A 17057-nucleotide genomic window follows, 5' to 3' on the forward strand; every position below is an offset into this window, starting at 1 on the left:
ATTGTTCGGGAAGCAGACACACTCTGTCAGTTCAAATCTAGACAAAAAACACATCTCTTTGACCTAGCATTCACATAATACATTATAAACATCTTTAAATCAATGTTAGGCTGCATAGATTAGGTCAGCCAGAACCGGGAACACTTCCCATAAATCCTGATGTACTCGTTACATCATAAGAAGAATGGCATCTACACTAATATTAGTCTCTCTTTTTATCCCGAGGTTTACCGCAGTCTGCCGGATTCAGGCCGTATCCAGATCTGATGAAGGACCTGCGCCTGGATACGACGACAACGCAGTCCTGAAGTGTAAACTAGTCTCTCTCCTGTGAAGGCCTCCTTCCCTTTACCTCTGTACAGATAAAACGCTGTCAAAATAATTCCAGTTCACATGGCTATGCGGAAGCGATAAATAATTCTGTATAATACATTTTTAAGGCCAGACAAGTCATTTGTTGAGATCGATTTGTAAATAAAGACTACACGTCTGCGCACTAGGGATGGTAAGATTCACCGATTCGCATCGGTGCATCGGCATAAAAGCTAACGATGCGATGCATCGATTTAAATAAGTGTGCATCGGATACAAGTTGGCATTTGTATCGCGATGCATCGTTTCTAACATCTGCATCGGTAAAAAACTATTTATTCATATATAATTATTAGTAGTGACCAATCATTTGTGACCAATATTTTATTATGTAACTGCTGCGTTTACACCGAACGCAAATAGAGCGTCTGTAGCGAGTGATTTCCATGTTAAGTCAATCTAAAGACGCGTTGACGTGGGTCTGGAGGTCCTGCGGCGCGAGACGCGTTTAACGCGGTGCATTGGACACGATTTCGCCTCATTCGCGCGTCCAGTTCGTCTAGATTGATTTATCATTTCTGAACTGTTGCTCAAGCGCGTTCTCTCACGACTGCTGCAGCTGCTACATGAATATGACGGATCACAACACTACGGAGTGCGAGGCGTGTCCTGAGAGTCACCTTTCAACCTTAAAGTAGGACATTTAAGTTAATCTGGTTTACAGCAGCCTGTGACTGCCAATAATAGTTTTTCCATATATATATATATATATATACCTATATATTACATCTGAATACAGTTATGAAAGACCTGTTTGTGAATTTTTTTTTTAATTTTTTTATGTTAAAACAGTACCTTCTTTTATTTAATCTTTTGGTTTTGTGAAAAAATATGAAAGAACCATGCGTTAAAAGTCAGATGGCACTTAAGCTACGTTATGATTTGCTGTATGTCTGAATAAAATAAATAAAAGTTAACTATCTATACCATATTGAATTGCATAGCATCATATTTTTCTCCATTGCATCGTAATTCAATTGAATCGCATCACGTTGAATCGAATCGAAATCGGATCGCACCGCATCGTAAGAGTAGTGAATCGTATTGCATCGCATCGATAGCTGCTTATAAGTATCTTTAATGTATTGTATTGTTGGCTATGCATCGAGATGCGTATCGCATCGGCCTCAGCTATGGAGATGCAGCTACTGCGCACATATCTATTCAAGCGCGCATACCTATAGACTAAACACGTAATACGCATGTGCTCTGCATGCCGTCCGCGTTTTAACAGGTTTGCGTTTTTGAAGTTTGCACAGAGATAACCTTTTTTTTTGGAACCTATTTCAAGCATTGCGTTCTCGAGCCACCAGGCCCTGTTTTGTGCAAATGAGCGGCCGGAGCGTGTTAAAGGTTTTCTGTTAGAACGGTGTTGTGTTAGCGGCCCCTAAGTTAATAACTGATGATCTTTGCAACGGAAGTGAATCAATCAAAACTAACTTTAGATGCACAATAACTTTATTCTAGAGCTGCTGTAAAGCCAAACAATCTCTGTTACTTTAATTTCCTATTATCACTGTATAGCTGCTTTGAAACAATCTATATTATTAAAGTTTCTAAAAAGTTTCTAAATGTAAAAAAAAAAAAAAAAAATCAAAACACATTATAAACGTTAGAAATGTATTGCTAAAAACACATTACCAAGACTGTGAACTGTGAAGTACTGAATTGTGGAGTTAGACCGTTAAACAGTTTTTCACCGTTGCTGTGTTCAGGATTTTTTGGGCGGGGCTAAAACGGGGGCTCAATGACGCACTGGAGCCCCTGAGCTCCTGGACACGCCCCTTCTTGATGACAATTCTAGAGCACATTCGCATCAGTTCGCCTCTCAATCGCGATCTGTCAGAGTAGTATTATTACAGCCTACAGTGTGCTATTAGCTACTAGCTAGCTATGCCTTCGTCACGGAAATGCGTATTACCTGGATGCGATTACTTACAAAACAGATCGGTGTCCTTATTTAAATTTCCGAAAAACGACCATATTAAGAACAGGTGGATTCATTTTGTGAAGAGCCACATTGATGGAGAGCTGACGATCACCACCAACTCCCGCCTCTGTTGTGATCATTTTACACAGGATAGTTTTATAAACTTTCGTCGGCAACTGGGATTAACTGATAATCTGCTGTTACTGGTGAATGGGGCCGAACCGACTATCTCCCGCCTCGGCCTTCATCCTCCCGTCCCGAAAGCAGTATCACCTAATATCACTGTCTGCAGCTTTCCCACGAGTGGGTGTGGTTTCAGCGCAGCCAGCGGACACGCCCCCAGCGTTTAAGAGCAGAGAATACTGCTATTTTTTTCAAGATTTTGATAGCTTATTTTATTTACTTGGTGGCTTTTTTTATCATTCAAATTTGTCTGGGTGGCTAATAACACATTTTTATGTGGTGTGACAAACTCGGAACACATACTTCATTTTGACTTTACAGGGACTTTAAAAACGCTATATAAATGAAGGTGACTTGACTTGACTATTGCTGCTGCCAGTGTATCAAGGCAAAAAACAAAACTAAATTAACTTATATGAAAGTGGATTTTTGGTCCACATTAGCTTTGATAGAGTATCACTTTTTACTTGCACTTATTTGGAACAGACTCAAGTTGAATATTATTGTAATACAATACTGCAGAGAAGTAATATTAATAATAATGTGTTCCTGATAACCTGAAACTAAACCCTTATTTTGTTTGAAAACAGAACAGATTGACAACTAAATGTTCAACATAACCACCTTGAGCCGTGAACCCTCTGCATGCGTGTCCCTCTGTCTCTCTGAGCCGGCAAGATCCACCAGGTTGAGCTGAGAGGTCCTGATGTTGACCACTTCATGTCCAGTTTCCTTCGATTCCAACGTCATGGTGAACACTGCATGTGAACGAGAGGATTCGCGGTTCATTGAGGTGGATGCCACTCGCCGGTTCCGCCATCCCATCGACAACACCTGCAAACACAAACAGATCACAAGGTCACAATAGAACTGGCAAAATAGTATAAAGATAATATACAACCAGGTTCCCATAGTTTTGGAAAACCTGAAAATGTGAGATTGGATAATCAAATTTAAATAGCCATGGGTATTTGTATGTAATGTAGAATGTAAATTTTTCTAGTTGTGCAAAAGTTCTAAAATATTTGTATCGGGTAGACCTTTTGTAAAAAGTCTATTCCAGTAAATATCGAATGACTGGAAAAGTCATTGGTTAAAAAGACCGGGACCCTGAAGAACATTCAGCTCTTAAAAAGAAAATGTTTGTTAAATTATACATTAAAAATATCATTATACATCATAATTAAGTAAAAATAGAATTAGCAACATGAGTAGAATTCTGTTAGATGGAATCCAGCCGTCACACTGTAGGATATTTCAAAAAGTTGGTTGGACAAAAAGCCTGAAAAGAGTCTTGCGGTTTGAAAGCTATTAAGGTCTGTTGCTAGTGTGTTTTTTTGACAACTATTCGAGGTCAACATGTGCGAGACCTGATAGGCCTCTGCAGCAGATGCAGCGTATTTCTCCACAGCTCCTTCCACAAAGACGCCCCTCTTGATGTCCTCACGCAGGAACAGGCTGGTGGACACACTGTCCAACAGGTCATAAATCTGCTCATTGTAGATCTCTATAAACGAACACTTGCAGAGGAAGCTCTTCGTCCCACCAGACTGCACAGAAAACAGAAAGAATTAATAAACACCACAAAGCACAACACCAAATAAATATATTACTGCACCCACTGATTAAGCAATGTAAAACCTTTAAAATGTCATTTATAATTATGGAAAATAACACAAAGCACTGTAGTGCCCTTATCAGCATGTTGTTCACTGAGGTCATTTCAGACGTGTCCAAATGAACACTAATAACTAGGGGTGTAACCATACCCTCATGTCACGATTTGATACATATCACGATACTGAACTCACGATACGATATTGTGTGTGTAGATAGGCTTGGACTTGGTGCTTGAAACCCAATGAACAGGACAATAGAGACACCAGAATAATAAAATTCATGATTCTGAAGCTGAAAATACAGAATTATTTCAGACGAATATGATTGTTCTCTGTCACTGAGTAGATATATTTAAAATAATGTAGGCCACTTTTTACTGGTAACATAAGACATTTGGCATTATCAGGACGCACAATATTCCCTCATTGCATTATAATACATTAAATTCAACATTTTATATATAGTAGTTTAATGTAGTACTGACACAAAAACTCTGAAAACTTGAATTTTTTTCCTCACACAGTAATTTTAATTTTGGGTGAACTTTACACGATACATATTGTTGCATTTTGTATTGCGATATATTGTGACATGGTATATTGTTACACCACTACTAATAAGACATTAAAAATACATTGTATTATGACACAGTGAGGGGCAAAAGAGAAGAAGGAATGTTGTATCAACAATGTATTGTAACATGTATAAAAAATTTTGTTTTCTCCTACAAAAGCTGACTGAACATGCAGTTGTCATGACAACAGCAAAGTTCATCGTAGCTCTAATTACGCATTTTCTTCACAAAGAACAAATCCCACATCAGAGAGCACTATTTTACTGCGATGTACCACCCAATTCAGTGGAGGAACACAGACATTATAGAATAATTAAATAAACAACATATACATTTCACTCATTTCCAAGTTTTTAGCTGGTTCTGAATAAGAGGTTATTGAGAGTCCCATGCACACATCATTTATTTAAACAGCAAGATACCTCAATGAATGTGCAATTAATTGGCAACATTAAATTAATCTAGAACTATTGTATATTTATTGAAACTTGTCTCACCCGTTCCACCTCTCGATTGATGAGGAAGAAGAGGTATTCAAAACTACGAGGAATCACACCACGCAGCTCATCGGAAAAGTTATCCAGCTCCGAGGGACCTGCAGACACAAAGTGCATATACCTTTCTGAATGCTTACAGTGGTCCCAAAAAACGTAAATGGAAACTTCTGGAAAAGCCACACTTGAAACGTATCTGATCAAACCACTGTTCTCACAGCTTTACTGTTCTGAGACATTTTTAAATGACCGGTGTCAGCTGTTGTGATTTGTAGTGCATGTATGCAGTCGGTTCCCTTCAAGTTCACTCATAATTCATATTCTAATCACATCATATGAACTAGCATTTGACAACTACAAAATAAGATACAAAAACTACAAAAATAGCTTGAGCTTATTTTCGAAACAAATGCAATATATAACAAAAATATCAAAACAAGTGGCAATGTTATAACAACATTTGGTAACACTTTACAATAAGGTTCATTATTTAACATTAGTTAAAAAACTAAGAATGAATAATACTTCAGCATTTATTAATCTCAGTTAATTAATTTAAACATTTACGAATACATTATTAAAATCAAAGGTTGTATTTGTAAACATTAGTTAATGCACTGTGAACTAACATGAACAAACAATGACCAGCTGGATTTTAATTAACTAACATTAACAAGGATTAACTAGTATAGTAACAAATGTATTGCTCACTGTTAGTACCTTATTGTAAAGTGTTAACAACCGTTTTTAATTGTAGCTCAAGTGTCTAAATACTTTTTGGGAGCTACTTCATGTTTTCTATGTATGCACACAGTCAAAAAGCTAACTAGTAGGCAAACTGACACGAGATCTCAGCACTTACCCAGCATGGTGAAGGTCTTTCCTGAGCCCGTCTGTCCACTGAAAAACAAATACAACGTCATGAATCGACTAGGCTCTAACATTTGTATACAAGCCACACAGGAACTCACTAGGCAAAAATGGTGCCGTTGTATCCGTTCATGCACGACTCCACGATGTGTTTAGCCACGCTGGAGAAAACCTCCTCCTGAGAGACACAAAGAGCAGTGGATGAGATGTTTCTCGACTGATCTTCACCCAGAGACACATCTGAAGCCCTGTCTCACCTGGCTTGTGTTCATGTCAGCCACATGGTCGTAAGTGAAGGTCCGAGGCTCCGGTTTGCAGTGCAGTCTGACAGTGTGCGGCGAGCTCACGGTCAGGCACAGACTGTGATCGCCGTCTGTTGATAACCCAGTGCCTCGAGTCAGTGGCCGTACCCGCACAAACACCTTGATGGCATCTCCATCACTGCATGAGGATGTTAGAGGAGGAAATGTTAATGAGTCTCGGACGGTAAAACACAAATCTGTTGGATCCACAATCAGTATAAAGGGATGCAACCGTACAAATTTGTATGCTAATTTTAAACCATTTTTTTAAAGCTGCGTTGACTCCTTCAATAATCTGTCTTCTTTAAAAAGAGACCAGTCTGTATTCCAATGCATTCATGAACTACAACCATCAAAGTTGAGATCTGTGCTCAAAAGTGGAGTGAGAGTTTAATGACCAGCGAAGATAAGGGGAAGAAAAGCGCTATTAATTTGTTTCTACCAGACAACCGACCAGCATGATAAACTCTGTATGTTCTCAGATACCTGATAGAATCACAAAAAGGGAACAAACTCGGTGGCAGTGCTGGGTAGATTACTTACAAATTGTAGTTAGTAATGTAATCTAGTTTGCTCAATTTGGGTAATGTATTCTGACTCCTTTTTGATTACTTTTGACCAAACTCGTTCATCACATTGATCTGGATAGGATAATTGTGTACATTATTGATATAAAAACACAACGAGAAAGAAAACATATTACATTCTTTATCAACAACAGGAAGTGCATTAAATATTACATTGCGTCAGGGTTTCCCAGAATGGGGTTCGTGAATTTAATGAAAAGCTATTAAGTATTTTTTTTTATAAATAGATAATTATAAAATAAAAACAATCAAAATAAAACATAAAAAAAATGTTTACCTGCATGTCATGTGACCATTAACTGACATCAGAGAACCATGAACTTCATTTTATTATTGACTTATTTTTATTATTGACTTATTAACTTAAAATATAAGGGCTTCCTTCCAGTATTAGGGCAAAGAGGTTCAGCTATATATATATAGATAATGGATTAAGACATTCGCGGAAGTGTTAGCACGCAGTCAGCAGTGTTTACTATCTTTCGGCTGTGTGTATATTTATGTAAGTTACCTGTTGATGTTTGATTCCGCGGTTGCTGAAAGGAAACGTAAAAGACAAAACAAATTTATAACAAAACTATAGTAAACATGGTTTTAATATTAAGGACAACAAAGCTCGTCAGTAAACATTGACGTGTACTCGACTCCAATAGTAAATATCTTCTGTTTATTCGATGTAATAAACAAGGTAAAAATCTCGGCTATTTGCTTTAGTATCATATGCGAAGATTGAGATCGTTGCATGAACTCATAACATGAGTAAATAATCCTCACCTTTGCCTTTAAGATTCATGATTCATTCCTATATTTTGTTTCTCTCTCTCTCTCACTGTATTCGTGAAGGATCGATACAAAATTTGGCGCCTAGTTCTTCTTCTTCTTTGGTCTTTAAGGGCAGCTCGTAACCTGGATGTCGCACTACTGCCATCTTCTGGAGTCATGAACTCCTGCATTCTTCACACTACTTGCATATTTCTCCCATCAGTTCTGTTTTAATTATGACATTTTTCAAAGTGTTCAATATCTTGTCCGTTTCTGCCAAATTCCAGTTTTTCAAGCGTCAACTTAAAAATCTTAATTTGTGTTTATCTGAAGAAATAACAGATGGTGAACATACATCGGTAGCCTGAATACTTAGTTCCTGTATTTGGGTACTGTTTCATCAGTTCCCTATATGTTACTATGATGAAATTAAAATTAAGTTGACTAGTTATATACTTAAGTAAATATTTTCATTAAATTACTTTAACCATTTTTATACTGCAATTATACTTGTACGTTTTCTTTAAGCAAAATTATTTAAGCAAATATTTGTCTACTATTTTACATATTTTGCTCCATATTCACTGAAAAAAAACTGAGTATATTCAATAAAAATATCCATAAGCCAATAACATGACAGACACCATTTTACAAATTTTTTTTTTATTCAATGTCAAAATTGTAAATTCATTGAGTTTACTAAAATGCATACAACCTAGTTCACCCAAATGCCTGCATTCAGCACATTGCTTCTCTAAAGACCTAATCTGTGGAGATGATCTTCATCATCTGACTTCAGCTGAAGAGCCAACATGCATTATTTCCCAGGGATCACTGTAACCACTAAGTTTTATAAACAATCTGTATTGTATAAAGCACTATATAATTGAAGAAAATCCTAGCTGAGAAGTTGTGGTCTCCACCTCCTTCCATAGACATAATGATGTTTATACGGTACAAATACAATCTATATTTTCTCCCCACGCCGAAAAGTTTCTGCATTTTTACATTTAAAAACATTCCTTATAAATGGATAATTTTAGCCATTTTACTCATCGGGACCAAAAATGTCCCCTAAAGGACAAGGATTTAAAATATTACCATCTTTGTGGTGACATTTTGTCCCAATAACATAGGGTTTACGAACCACATGCACACATCCAAATCAACAGTAGTGCCATTTAGCAGTTTTAACTGAACAGCAATCCCTGCAAATGCTTTAGCAATACAAATGTAAGAATAAAGCACCTTAAAACTGAAACTGAGAGGGTAAATCACCCCTAAAAGGGCAACAGTAACAGCAAAATAAAGTGTATGTGAAGTCAGAGTCACAAAATGTTTTGTTTATTTTGTGTGTGCAAGTGTCACAAAGAGACTCATTTTGTACCACTTCGAAAAAAGATATACAGTAGTCAACATTTGAAGTCGATCAAAAAAAGTAATGATAGTAAATTGTTTGAGACTGGAAACTGACTCTTTAGATACATTTGTGGTGGCTCTTAAAAGAGCCGTTGTGTGTTGACGCAGACGCGGGTTTAAGCGCGCTCTCCGCGGATGCGGCGGGCCAGCTGAATATCTTTGGGCATGATGGTGACCCTCTTGGCGTGGATGGCGCACAAGTTGGTGTCCTCGAACAGACCGACCAAATAAGCCTCGCTGGACTCCTGCAGGGCCATAACAGCGGAGCTTTGGAAGCGCAAGTCCGTCTTGAAGTCCTGAGCGATTTCTCTCACCAGCCGCTGGAAGGGCAGTTTGCGGATCAGCAGCTCGGTGGACTTCTGATAGCGGCGGATCTCCCGCAGAGCCACGGTCCCGGGCCGGTAGCGGTGAGGCTTCTTGACGCCGCCGGTGGCCGGAGCGCTCTTACGGGCGGCTTTAGTAGCGAGCTGCTTCCTCGGGGCTTTACCACCGGTTGATTTACGAGCTGTCTGCTTGGTTCTTGCCATTGCTGCGGGCTTCTTCTCTTTGTCCTGCTAGTGCTGGAAATGCTGCTTTATCTTCATACACCCGCTTTTAAAGCATTGTACCGCCACGAGCTCATAGTGTCGCGAGGATGCAGACCTTGTCATTGGCTAATACGTGACGTCTGCGCATGAGTGCCAGCCAATGACTGCGCGTTTCCTCTTTTTCAAACAAGTGGAAGGTTTCCCGCTCGAGCTGCTTTGTTCTGTTGAATACTTCATATACACCACACAGTGTATATGACACCTCCCTGGTCTTTATACTCACAATGTTGTATTTATTTGTTCTGAAATACTCGCCTTAATTCACAGTGGTTGTGTAGATTCCGGATTAGAACAAAATCACATTACAGTCTGTATAAAAGCACTGCAGCGAGACACACTAGGGTTTCCATCCGTCCCGTAAAAAAAGGGGATCAAAGACCCCGAGTAACATTGACCAATTTCTGTTACCATGAAGCCGAGATGTGTATATTGCTTTTTATTTGGGATAATTTATTAAAATATTCAATACATTATCAGAGCTTGGTAAACCAACTATATTTTAATATTAAGGCGAATGGGTTGGGTGACAAACACACATTAGGGGACCATCATGTGCTTATAACAAACACGCACACCTACGACTGTAACCGTCGATAATGCAGAGCAATCATATTTTATTGGTTTGATGGGTCATTTTCTCCTTCAACCAAACGCCTTTATGGTGTTTATAAATATTAACAAAGAAAATCACTCTCTATCAGATAAAATGGGTGGCTCTTAAAAGAGCCTTTTGGTTTAAACAAAACAAACTCGAGTTTATTTAGATTTGGAGGGTTTATCGGTCTTCTTGGGCAGCAGCACAGCCTGGATGTTGGGCAGCACGCCGCCCTGAGCGATGGTCACTCGGCCCAGAAGTTTGTTGAGCTCCTCGTCGTTACGCACCGCCAGCTGCAGATGACGGGGGATGATGCGGGTCTTCTTGTTGTCCCGAGCGGCGTTTCCAGCCAGCTCCAGGATCTCAGCTGTCAGATACTCGAGCACCGCCGCCAGATAAACAGGAGCTCCGGCACCGACGCGCTCGCCGTAGTTTCCTTTGCGTAGAAGCCTGTGAACACGGCCGACGGGGAACTGCAGACCCGCCCTGGAGGAGCGAGTCTTAGCCTTCGCTCTGGCCTTACCACCGGTTTTGCCTCTTCCACTCATGTTTACGTTGAGGTTACGAGAATGTAATATCGAGCGTCCGTCCACTTACTGTCTTTAAAGGAGAGTGCAGGTCGCACATTGGTTTAGAGTCTATAAAGATTCAAACCAATCACTGGCCTTTGCTCCAAAGCCCAACCCCCTATTCTAGCGGGAATAATTATGCACTAAATAAGTATGTATCAAGTATTTGTGACCATCAAGATAGAAGAGCTGAAACTATTGAAATATTTGTAGAAATTCATGAAATTGCTTAACTGATGTTAGGGGAATTAATATTGATTTAGTTTTTTTTTCTGAGCACAGTTTAATATGTGTTAAACATTTTTTTTACTAAAATGGTGAAATAGCAATTTAAACAAGCTTTTCAGATAATTCACTTCAATATCAACATGCTGCTAGGGTTTGATAAGCACACTTTTTAACATGTATATATGCACAACATAAAGTCTAAATAAATATATATATGGATATTATACACTGTTCCTACACATTTCATACTGTATTCTGTGCACAATGGCCTTCTGATACCATGTTATATTATGTTCCATTGCAGTTTCATCACCGCCCATATAGCTGGATGTGGGGTTGTTTGTATTGGTCACAATTCTCCAGCATGTTGTGGGTATATATTCTGTTTGTGTGTTGTATCCTATTTGGACTGTGATCACTGCCTTAACCCTCATAAGCTTTTTGGCCATTTTTAATATATTTGTATATGTATAAAATAGATCACACAACTTGATTGATTCAGGACTAGGTAACTTATTTTTGACAAAAAGTATTTTATAGTTTTTGTTTAGATTGCACAAGTTTAAGTGGTCAAAAGTAAAATATTAACTGTTTCCTTTGAATAAAAAGCAAAACTCATGTATTGTAATGATTGCTGTTAATTTTGAGAGTTAGTGGGTGGCTCTTAAAAGAAGCCGTTGATGAAAAAAAAAGTGGACTATTTTTTGGGAGCTGCCTTTTAAGGATTGGCAGCTTTAGGCTTTGGCTTAGGTTTAGATGCCTTGGCTTTTTTAGCACTTTTGGCTGATTTCTTAGCAGCTGTGGCAGCGGGTTTCTGTGCCTTCTTGTGCGATTTCTTGGCGGCGGGCATCTTTCCCCGCTACGCTCTTGGGGTTCTTGGCCGCAGCCTTCGCTTTAGGGAGTCACTTTCTTTACCGGTTTCTTCTTGGTCTCGACTTGCTGCTTGTTGAGCTTGAATGAGCCCGAAGGGCCGGTACCTTTGACCTGTACCAGGGTGCCTTTAGTCACCAGGCTCTTGAAGGCGATCTTGATGCGGGAGTTGAACTGTCCAAGGCAGTTGATGAGCTCGGTTTGGAGTGGACACCTCCTGCCTAGCCGACCAGAAGCCGTCTGGACGAGTGGTTCCTCCAGTCGGGCCGCAGCCGAAAGGACACCCCGAAGAAGCGAGGGGTGCAAACTTCGCTGGCAAGGCTTTCTCAGCGGTGGGCCAAGCAGCGTCAGTACTGCATGTGATGTCAATCCTCCATGTCTATCAGGCCAAGTTGCTCAGGTCTCTGGATGAGGGCAGGACGGACCCAGAAGTTTTCAAAAAGCTCCGGTGTGGCACAGGTCTGGCCCTCAGAGCGACGAAAGTGACAGCTCTAGTGTCGGATGCAACATGGAAAATCTTGTGGTGTTAGATCGTCACCTGTGGCTCACCCAGACTGAGTTAAAAGACGGCCCTTCTGGACACACCCGTGAACCCCTCAGGTCTCTTCAAAGCGGTGGAAGCGATAGAAATATTGATAGTGCATTTTTCAGGATGTTTTTGCAGATTTCTGAATTACGATGATTGGGACTTCCTATCATTACATATATGGTTGATTGAAATAGGGTTGATTTAGAAATATAATTATTAGCCTGTCTTTTCACACTTTTGTACACTGGGTGACTGACAGCATTTGAACAGGATGCTTAAACTGGCAGGGCATTTTCTCCTCTTTGCCTTCCCATTAGGCCACAGTGCTCAGAGTAAATGTGCCACAGAGAACGATGGATAGATGTTCAATGGATTATGCTGGCAAAAGCAATGACAGTTAAGAAATTCCTTGGAGGTCTAAAATCCCCCATGTATTCATTCGTGAACTATTTTGAAAAATTCAGAAAGGGTAACCTCTCCATCAAGTATTTAATACGTAAAACCCCATAAAATCTGAGGTGTTCTTTGAATCCTGAAGATGTTGGACATGCTCTAACATTTTTGCTTATTTCATCGATTTACACCATAAGGAAAATGGTTCACTACCCTGCATTCAGCCCAGATTATATTACAATAATAATGCTACTTTCACACTGGTTTTATGAAACCAGAAAATAAGTGCCAAAGACAGTGGTCATAAAAACTGCATTCAGCACATGGGGAAATATTGATCCGTTCCCTAAAGGGTCTATTAATATGAAAAAAAAAAAAGTGTCTCCTCACATTCTCGATGTAGTTTATTTATAAAAATAGTGTACATACTCAAATTCAAATACAAAATAGGGTGTGTAATTGAAGGCACATTTTTGTGCACCCAGGTTTGAACACTCACAAATCGTTGTGCCATTCCTGGAAACAGTTCCTGTTCAACTGAAGACACAAATGAACGTCACATGCCTGGCATTTCCATGGCGTTTGTTGCTTCTTGCCACGCACTGCTTTGCAATGCACACATATGCGGCGACCAACAGTGGCAATATTTCTGACATTGGAGGTCAGCTCAGCTCCTGGAACCGGCACATGGTCATTACTGGTCTGTTCTGGATCTGCTTTCTCAGACACACCGCAGAGCTCTGCAACAAGCTCTTCCATAAAGGCCTTGTGTGTCATGTTGCCGTGTAGCTCCTTGTGCAATATGAAAGCGTTGGTGGCAGCAACATCCAAGAACTGTAGAAAGACTTTTCTGTACCACTTCATGGTGTTGTGCTGTGCAGTGTAGTACTGCAACAGCTGGTCGGACGGGTCAACACCTGTCATGTGCTGGTTGTACGCGGTCACAGGCGCAGGACATGGAAAAGACTTTGTCCTTCGTATATCTTGTGCTTTCACTTTTCGTTGCACACGGTCTCCTGTATAGGCAGCATGGATGGTGGAACAAACAGACACCTCTCGTTTGTCCATCCATTTCACACACACAAGAGGCCCATCCCGAATCCACCGGATGGATCCCCTGCTGGACTTTTTGGTCAGTGAATTAGATGCGCTCCGTGGGAAGTCCTTCCTATAGTCTCTGTAAGTCCCACAAGCACCAAACTTCATAGCAAACAAGTCTGTTAAGAGCTTTGGACTTGTATAGAAATCATCCATGTACACATGGTACCCAGAGCCCAAAGCTTTCTTGTCCAGAAGAGACATCACAGCATCATAAGAAAGCCCACGGCCTGTGGGAAAGATGTTCTTGCCCGTGTACACAGAGAGGTCCACAGTATATCCATTCGACGAGTCCGCCAGGACAAAAAACTTGAAGCCCAGCTTTGCTGGCTCGGCTTTCATGAATCTTCTCATTCCTGCATTTGCTCTGCATGCCACCAGTCTTTCCTTCACAGCCAAATTTCTTCTGGGATGATAAAAGGTTTTGCAAGCAAGACGGATGGTGTCCATGAGGGGTCTGACTCTGAAAAGCTGGTCATGTTCAGCTGTTCCCCTCTTTTTGTCATTTTCTTTGTCTGCGTCTGGGTGACTTACGTGCAAATTCCATGAAATGGTGCGGTATCGGTCCCTAGACATGACTGTGGCGGGAAAAGGCACAGAGAAGAGACTGTCCTGTCGCCAGTAGTCAGCGATGGAGCTCATCTTCACAGAGGCCATGTAGAAGACGAGTCCAATGTAGCGGTAAAGCTCGCCAACACTGACATCTGTCCAACTGTATTTGCGACCCTTTGAAAGTGCCCTGGCAGCCTGAGCGTTTGTGTTGTGGCACAGATTGGACACGGCGCTCTCTGAGAAAAACAGTTTGAAAAGACTCATAGGAGAGTGCGAGTCAGCAAGATTCGACTGCGGCCCAGGTTCCCGAGCTGGCAGGAATCTCAGAGACTTTGGAGCCACATCGACATCAGTCTCTTTTCTCCATGACAGAGTCTTGGCTCTCTTTAAAACAGGAATCTGGTCACTGTCATTCTCACATCTGTGGGGGGAGAAAACAAAAGTGAGCATGTTGACAACAGGATCACAACACCATTATCAATTACTTATACTGATATTTTGCCCACTCATTAAAAAGCGATTACACATTCATCCATGCACATATACTTTGCTTAGATTAATTTTGATTACATATACTGTGGAATAATATGTCACTTGTAAAATGACGGGGTAAACGTGCACTTACTCATTAAGATTCTTAACCGCGTTGAAAACTGAACGATGCTTGTGTCCTGTGTGAGGTCCACGTGAAGGAACCACATTCCTAAGAAAAGAAAAAGAACAAGCACAAATATTAGTAAACATTTGTTAGCATGTTATCCAAGCTGGCAAACCAGTGCATGCATAAGTGATAGACCCTTTTCACATTTCCAGGTTTCTCAAAAGAGAAAATCATCCTAGTTGGGTAAAATTATAAAGTGGTGAATGAGAGTTTACATTAAATATATATTTTTTGTTTTAATTTGCTCTATTGTGAAGTTTTTCTGTTGCCATTTGTGTTTTCACAACTTTCAAAAAGAGTAAAAAAAAAAAAATAGAGAGAGAACTTGATAAAGGCAGTCAAGAAGAGAGAAAGATGTTAATTTCACAGTCACTCACACAGCAGTATTAGAAACACCCTAGTTTTTTTGTAATTTGATGCAACGTTAATATAATACTCAGTATATAGTTGTAAATGTAAATACATATATATATATATACATTATTATATTTATATATATATATATATATATATATATATATATATATACACACTTTGCAGGATTTACAATGCTGATTACCATTAAAACTAGTCACAGTCTGTGAAAAGGGTCCATTGATAATTAATGGATATACGGTCGCGCGCTTTATGGCTGTTGATGAGGCATCGACACTGTTAACACATTCAAAACATTTACGCCTCAGCAGATGTTGGAGAACAGTTAAGCTCCGTTGCTAAGTATCACTCTCTCTTCACATTAGAGTATAACATAACCTACGCTTGTTTTGCAATGCATTTAGATGTACTAAGAATCCAGGACAAGACATCTCACTCAGAAAATTACAAAATGGTAACGCTAGATTTCCGTCTGGCCATATTGGTTTAAAACAGCTAGCAGCTAACTTATATGCGACTATGATAACTAAAAGAAGAATAAACGGCTTACTCTTCAGAAAATGTGTCCTGTGCTGGATGCAGGCCTTCATCATCAACGTCTTCTTCATCTTCTGACTCTGACGAACAAGTGAATTCTTCCTCGCTGTCTACGATCATCCGAAGAGCTTCCTCGTGTGCGTGACGAGCCATCTTGAGGAAAAGTCAATAAAGCCAACCAAAAGTTTGGCGCCAGTTTTATCCTGTTGATCGGGGGCGTTTCCCACATTCAGGTCATTACCATGTGAATGACGCGCTCTGCCGGTGGGTGTGGCCAGACCAGGGCTAAACGAGAACAGGAAAAACCCCTTCAACTTTGTAATTTGGTGTAATTCTCTTTATTTGGGATTTTAGATGTTTCTTCCCGCTTTGGTCGGCCGTCTTGGTGAGCGCCTTCTTTATGGGCAGATTTCACTGGTTCGGGAATGTTAATCTTCGGCTTACAGTGGATCTTCTTCTTCTTTTTCTGATAATACGCTACAATGGCTCCCCCTCCTCAGTTCATTTGAAGAATTAATAGATTTAACAGATTATATCCTTAGTCCAGTCCGGTGCAAAAAGTTGATAACAATTTATGTTGTCTCATAGTCCTTAGTACAGAGTAATGATTAATAAATAACTTGAAGTTCCAGCTTCCAACAGTTCTGAGTACATAAGATTTATTTCTGTACGATGACATAAACTACTAGAGCATGGCGCACAGTTTCTACTTCTCCACACATGGATCTGCCATCTGGATGTTTTCCAACCATTATTCAATGCCAGCCCATAATTCAATGCAAAGTGCCCCAATCTAAGTCTAGTTATAACCTATATATCATGTGACTTTTATATGTAGTAAATATAATATATCGTGATACATTATTTAATCACTTTAAGAAAGGGGAGGATAGAATTAAGAAAGAGGATATTTTAGGAAAAGGCAGGACAGACAGCTATACAGGGCACTA

At 39.9% G+C, this 17057-nt stretch overlaps 3 protein-coding genes across 4 annotated transcripts in view; all 3 read right to left on the minus strand.

Annotated features, from left to right (window-relative positions):
• The window catches only part of kif15 (kinesin family member 15), a 61940-nt gene extending 54169 nt beyond the window's left edge, over window positions 1-7771 (minus strand). The window contains exons 1-8 of the mRNA XM_056245683.1: window positions 7707-7771; window positions 7444-7468; window positions 6301-6484; window positions 6145-6221; window positions 6036-6073; window positions 5177-5274; window positions 3856-4035; window positions 3110-3319 (exon numbers count right to left, since the gene is read on the minus strand). Coding sequence (XP_056101658.1) covers window positions 3110-3319; window positions 3856-4035; window positions 5177-5274; window positions 6036-6073; window positions 6145-6221; window positions 6301-6484; window positions 7444-7468; window positions 7707-7725 — 831 coding nt within the window. The 5' untranslated portion in view covers window positions 7726-7771. The remainder of the gene's footprint in view (window positions 1-3109; window positions 3320-3855; window positions 4036-5176; window positions 5275-6035; window positions 6074-6144; window positions 6222-6300; window positions 6485-7443; window positions 7469-7706) is intronic.
• A 2685-nt stretch (window positions 7772-10456) lies between these two features.
• LOC130080353 (histone H2A-like) lies at window positions 10457-10843 on the minus strand. Its single transcript, XM_056245710.1, has one exon. The coding sequence runs from the start codon at window positions 10841-10843 to the stop codon at window positions 10457-10459; it is 387 nt and encodes a 128-aa protein (XP_056101685.1).
• A 2444-nt stretch (window positions 10844-13287) lies between these two features.
• On the minus strand, window positions 13288-16406 carry LOC130080336 (piggyBac transposable element-derived protein 4-like). Of its 2 annotated transcripts, none has more exons than XM_056245692.1 (2): window positions 16121-16406; window positions 13288-14955 (listed from the first exon to the last, which is right to left on the minus strand). In XM_056245692.1, the coding sequence occupies exons 1-2, from the start codon at window positions 16258-16260 to the stop codon at window positions 13380-13382; spliced, it is 1716 nt and encodes a 571-aa protein (XP_056101667.1). In that variant the 5' UTR covers window positions 16261-16406; the 3' UTR covers window positions 13288-13379. The 2 variants fall into 2 exon arrangements, 1 of the variants encoding a protein (XP_056101667.1); XR_008806667.1 differs by lacking the exon at window positions 13288-14955 and adding an exon at window positions 15165-15237 and having other exon boundaries at window positions 16121-16245.
• Window positions 16407-17057: the final 651 nt, after the last annotated feature.

The sequence above is a fragment of the Rhinichthys klamathensis genome, unplaced genomic scaffold (genome assembly GCF_029890125.1).
Source record: "Rhinichthys klamathensis goyatoka isolate OS25496 unplaced genomic scaffold, OSU_Roscu_1.1 h1tg000033l_1, whole genome shotgun sequence".
Taxonomy (NCBI): Eukaryota; Metazoa; Chordata; class Actinopteri; order Cypriniformes; family Leuciscidae; genus Rhinichthys; species Rhinichthys klamathensis.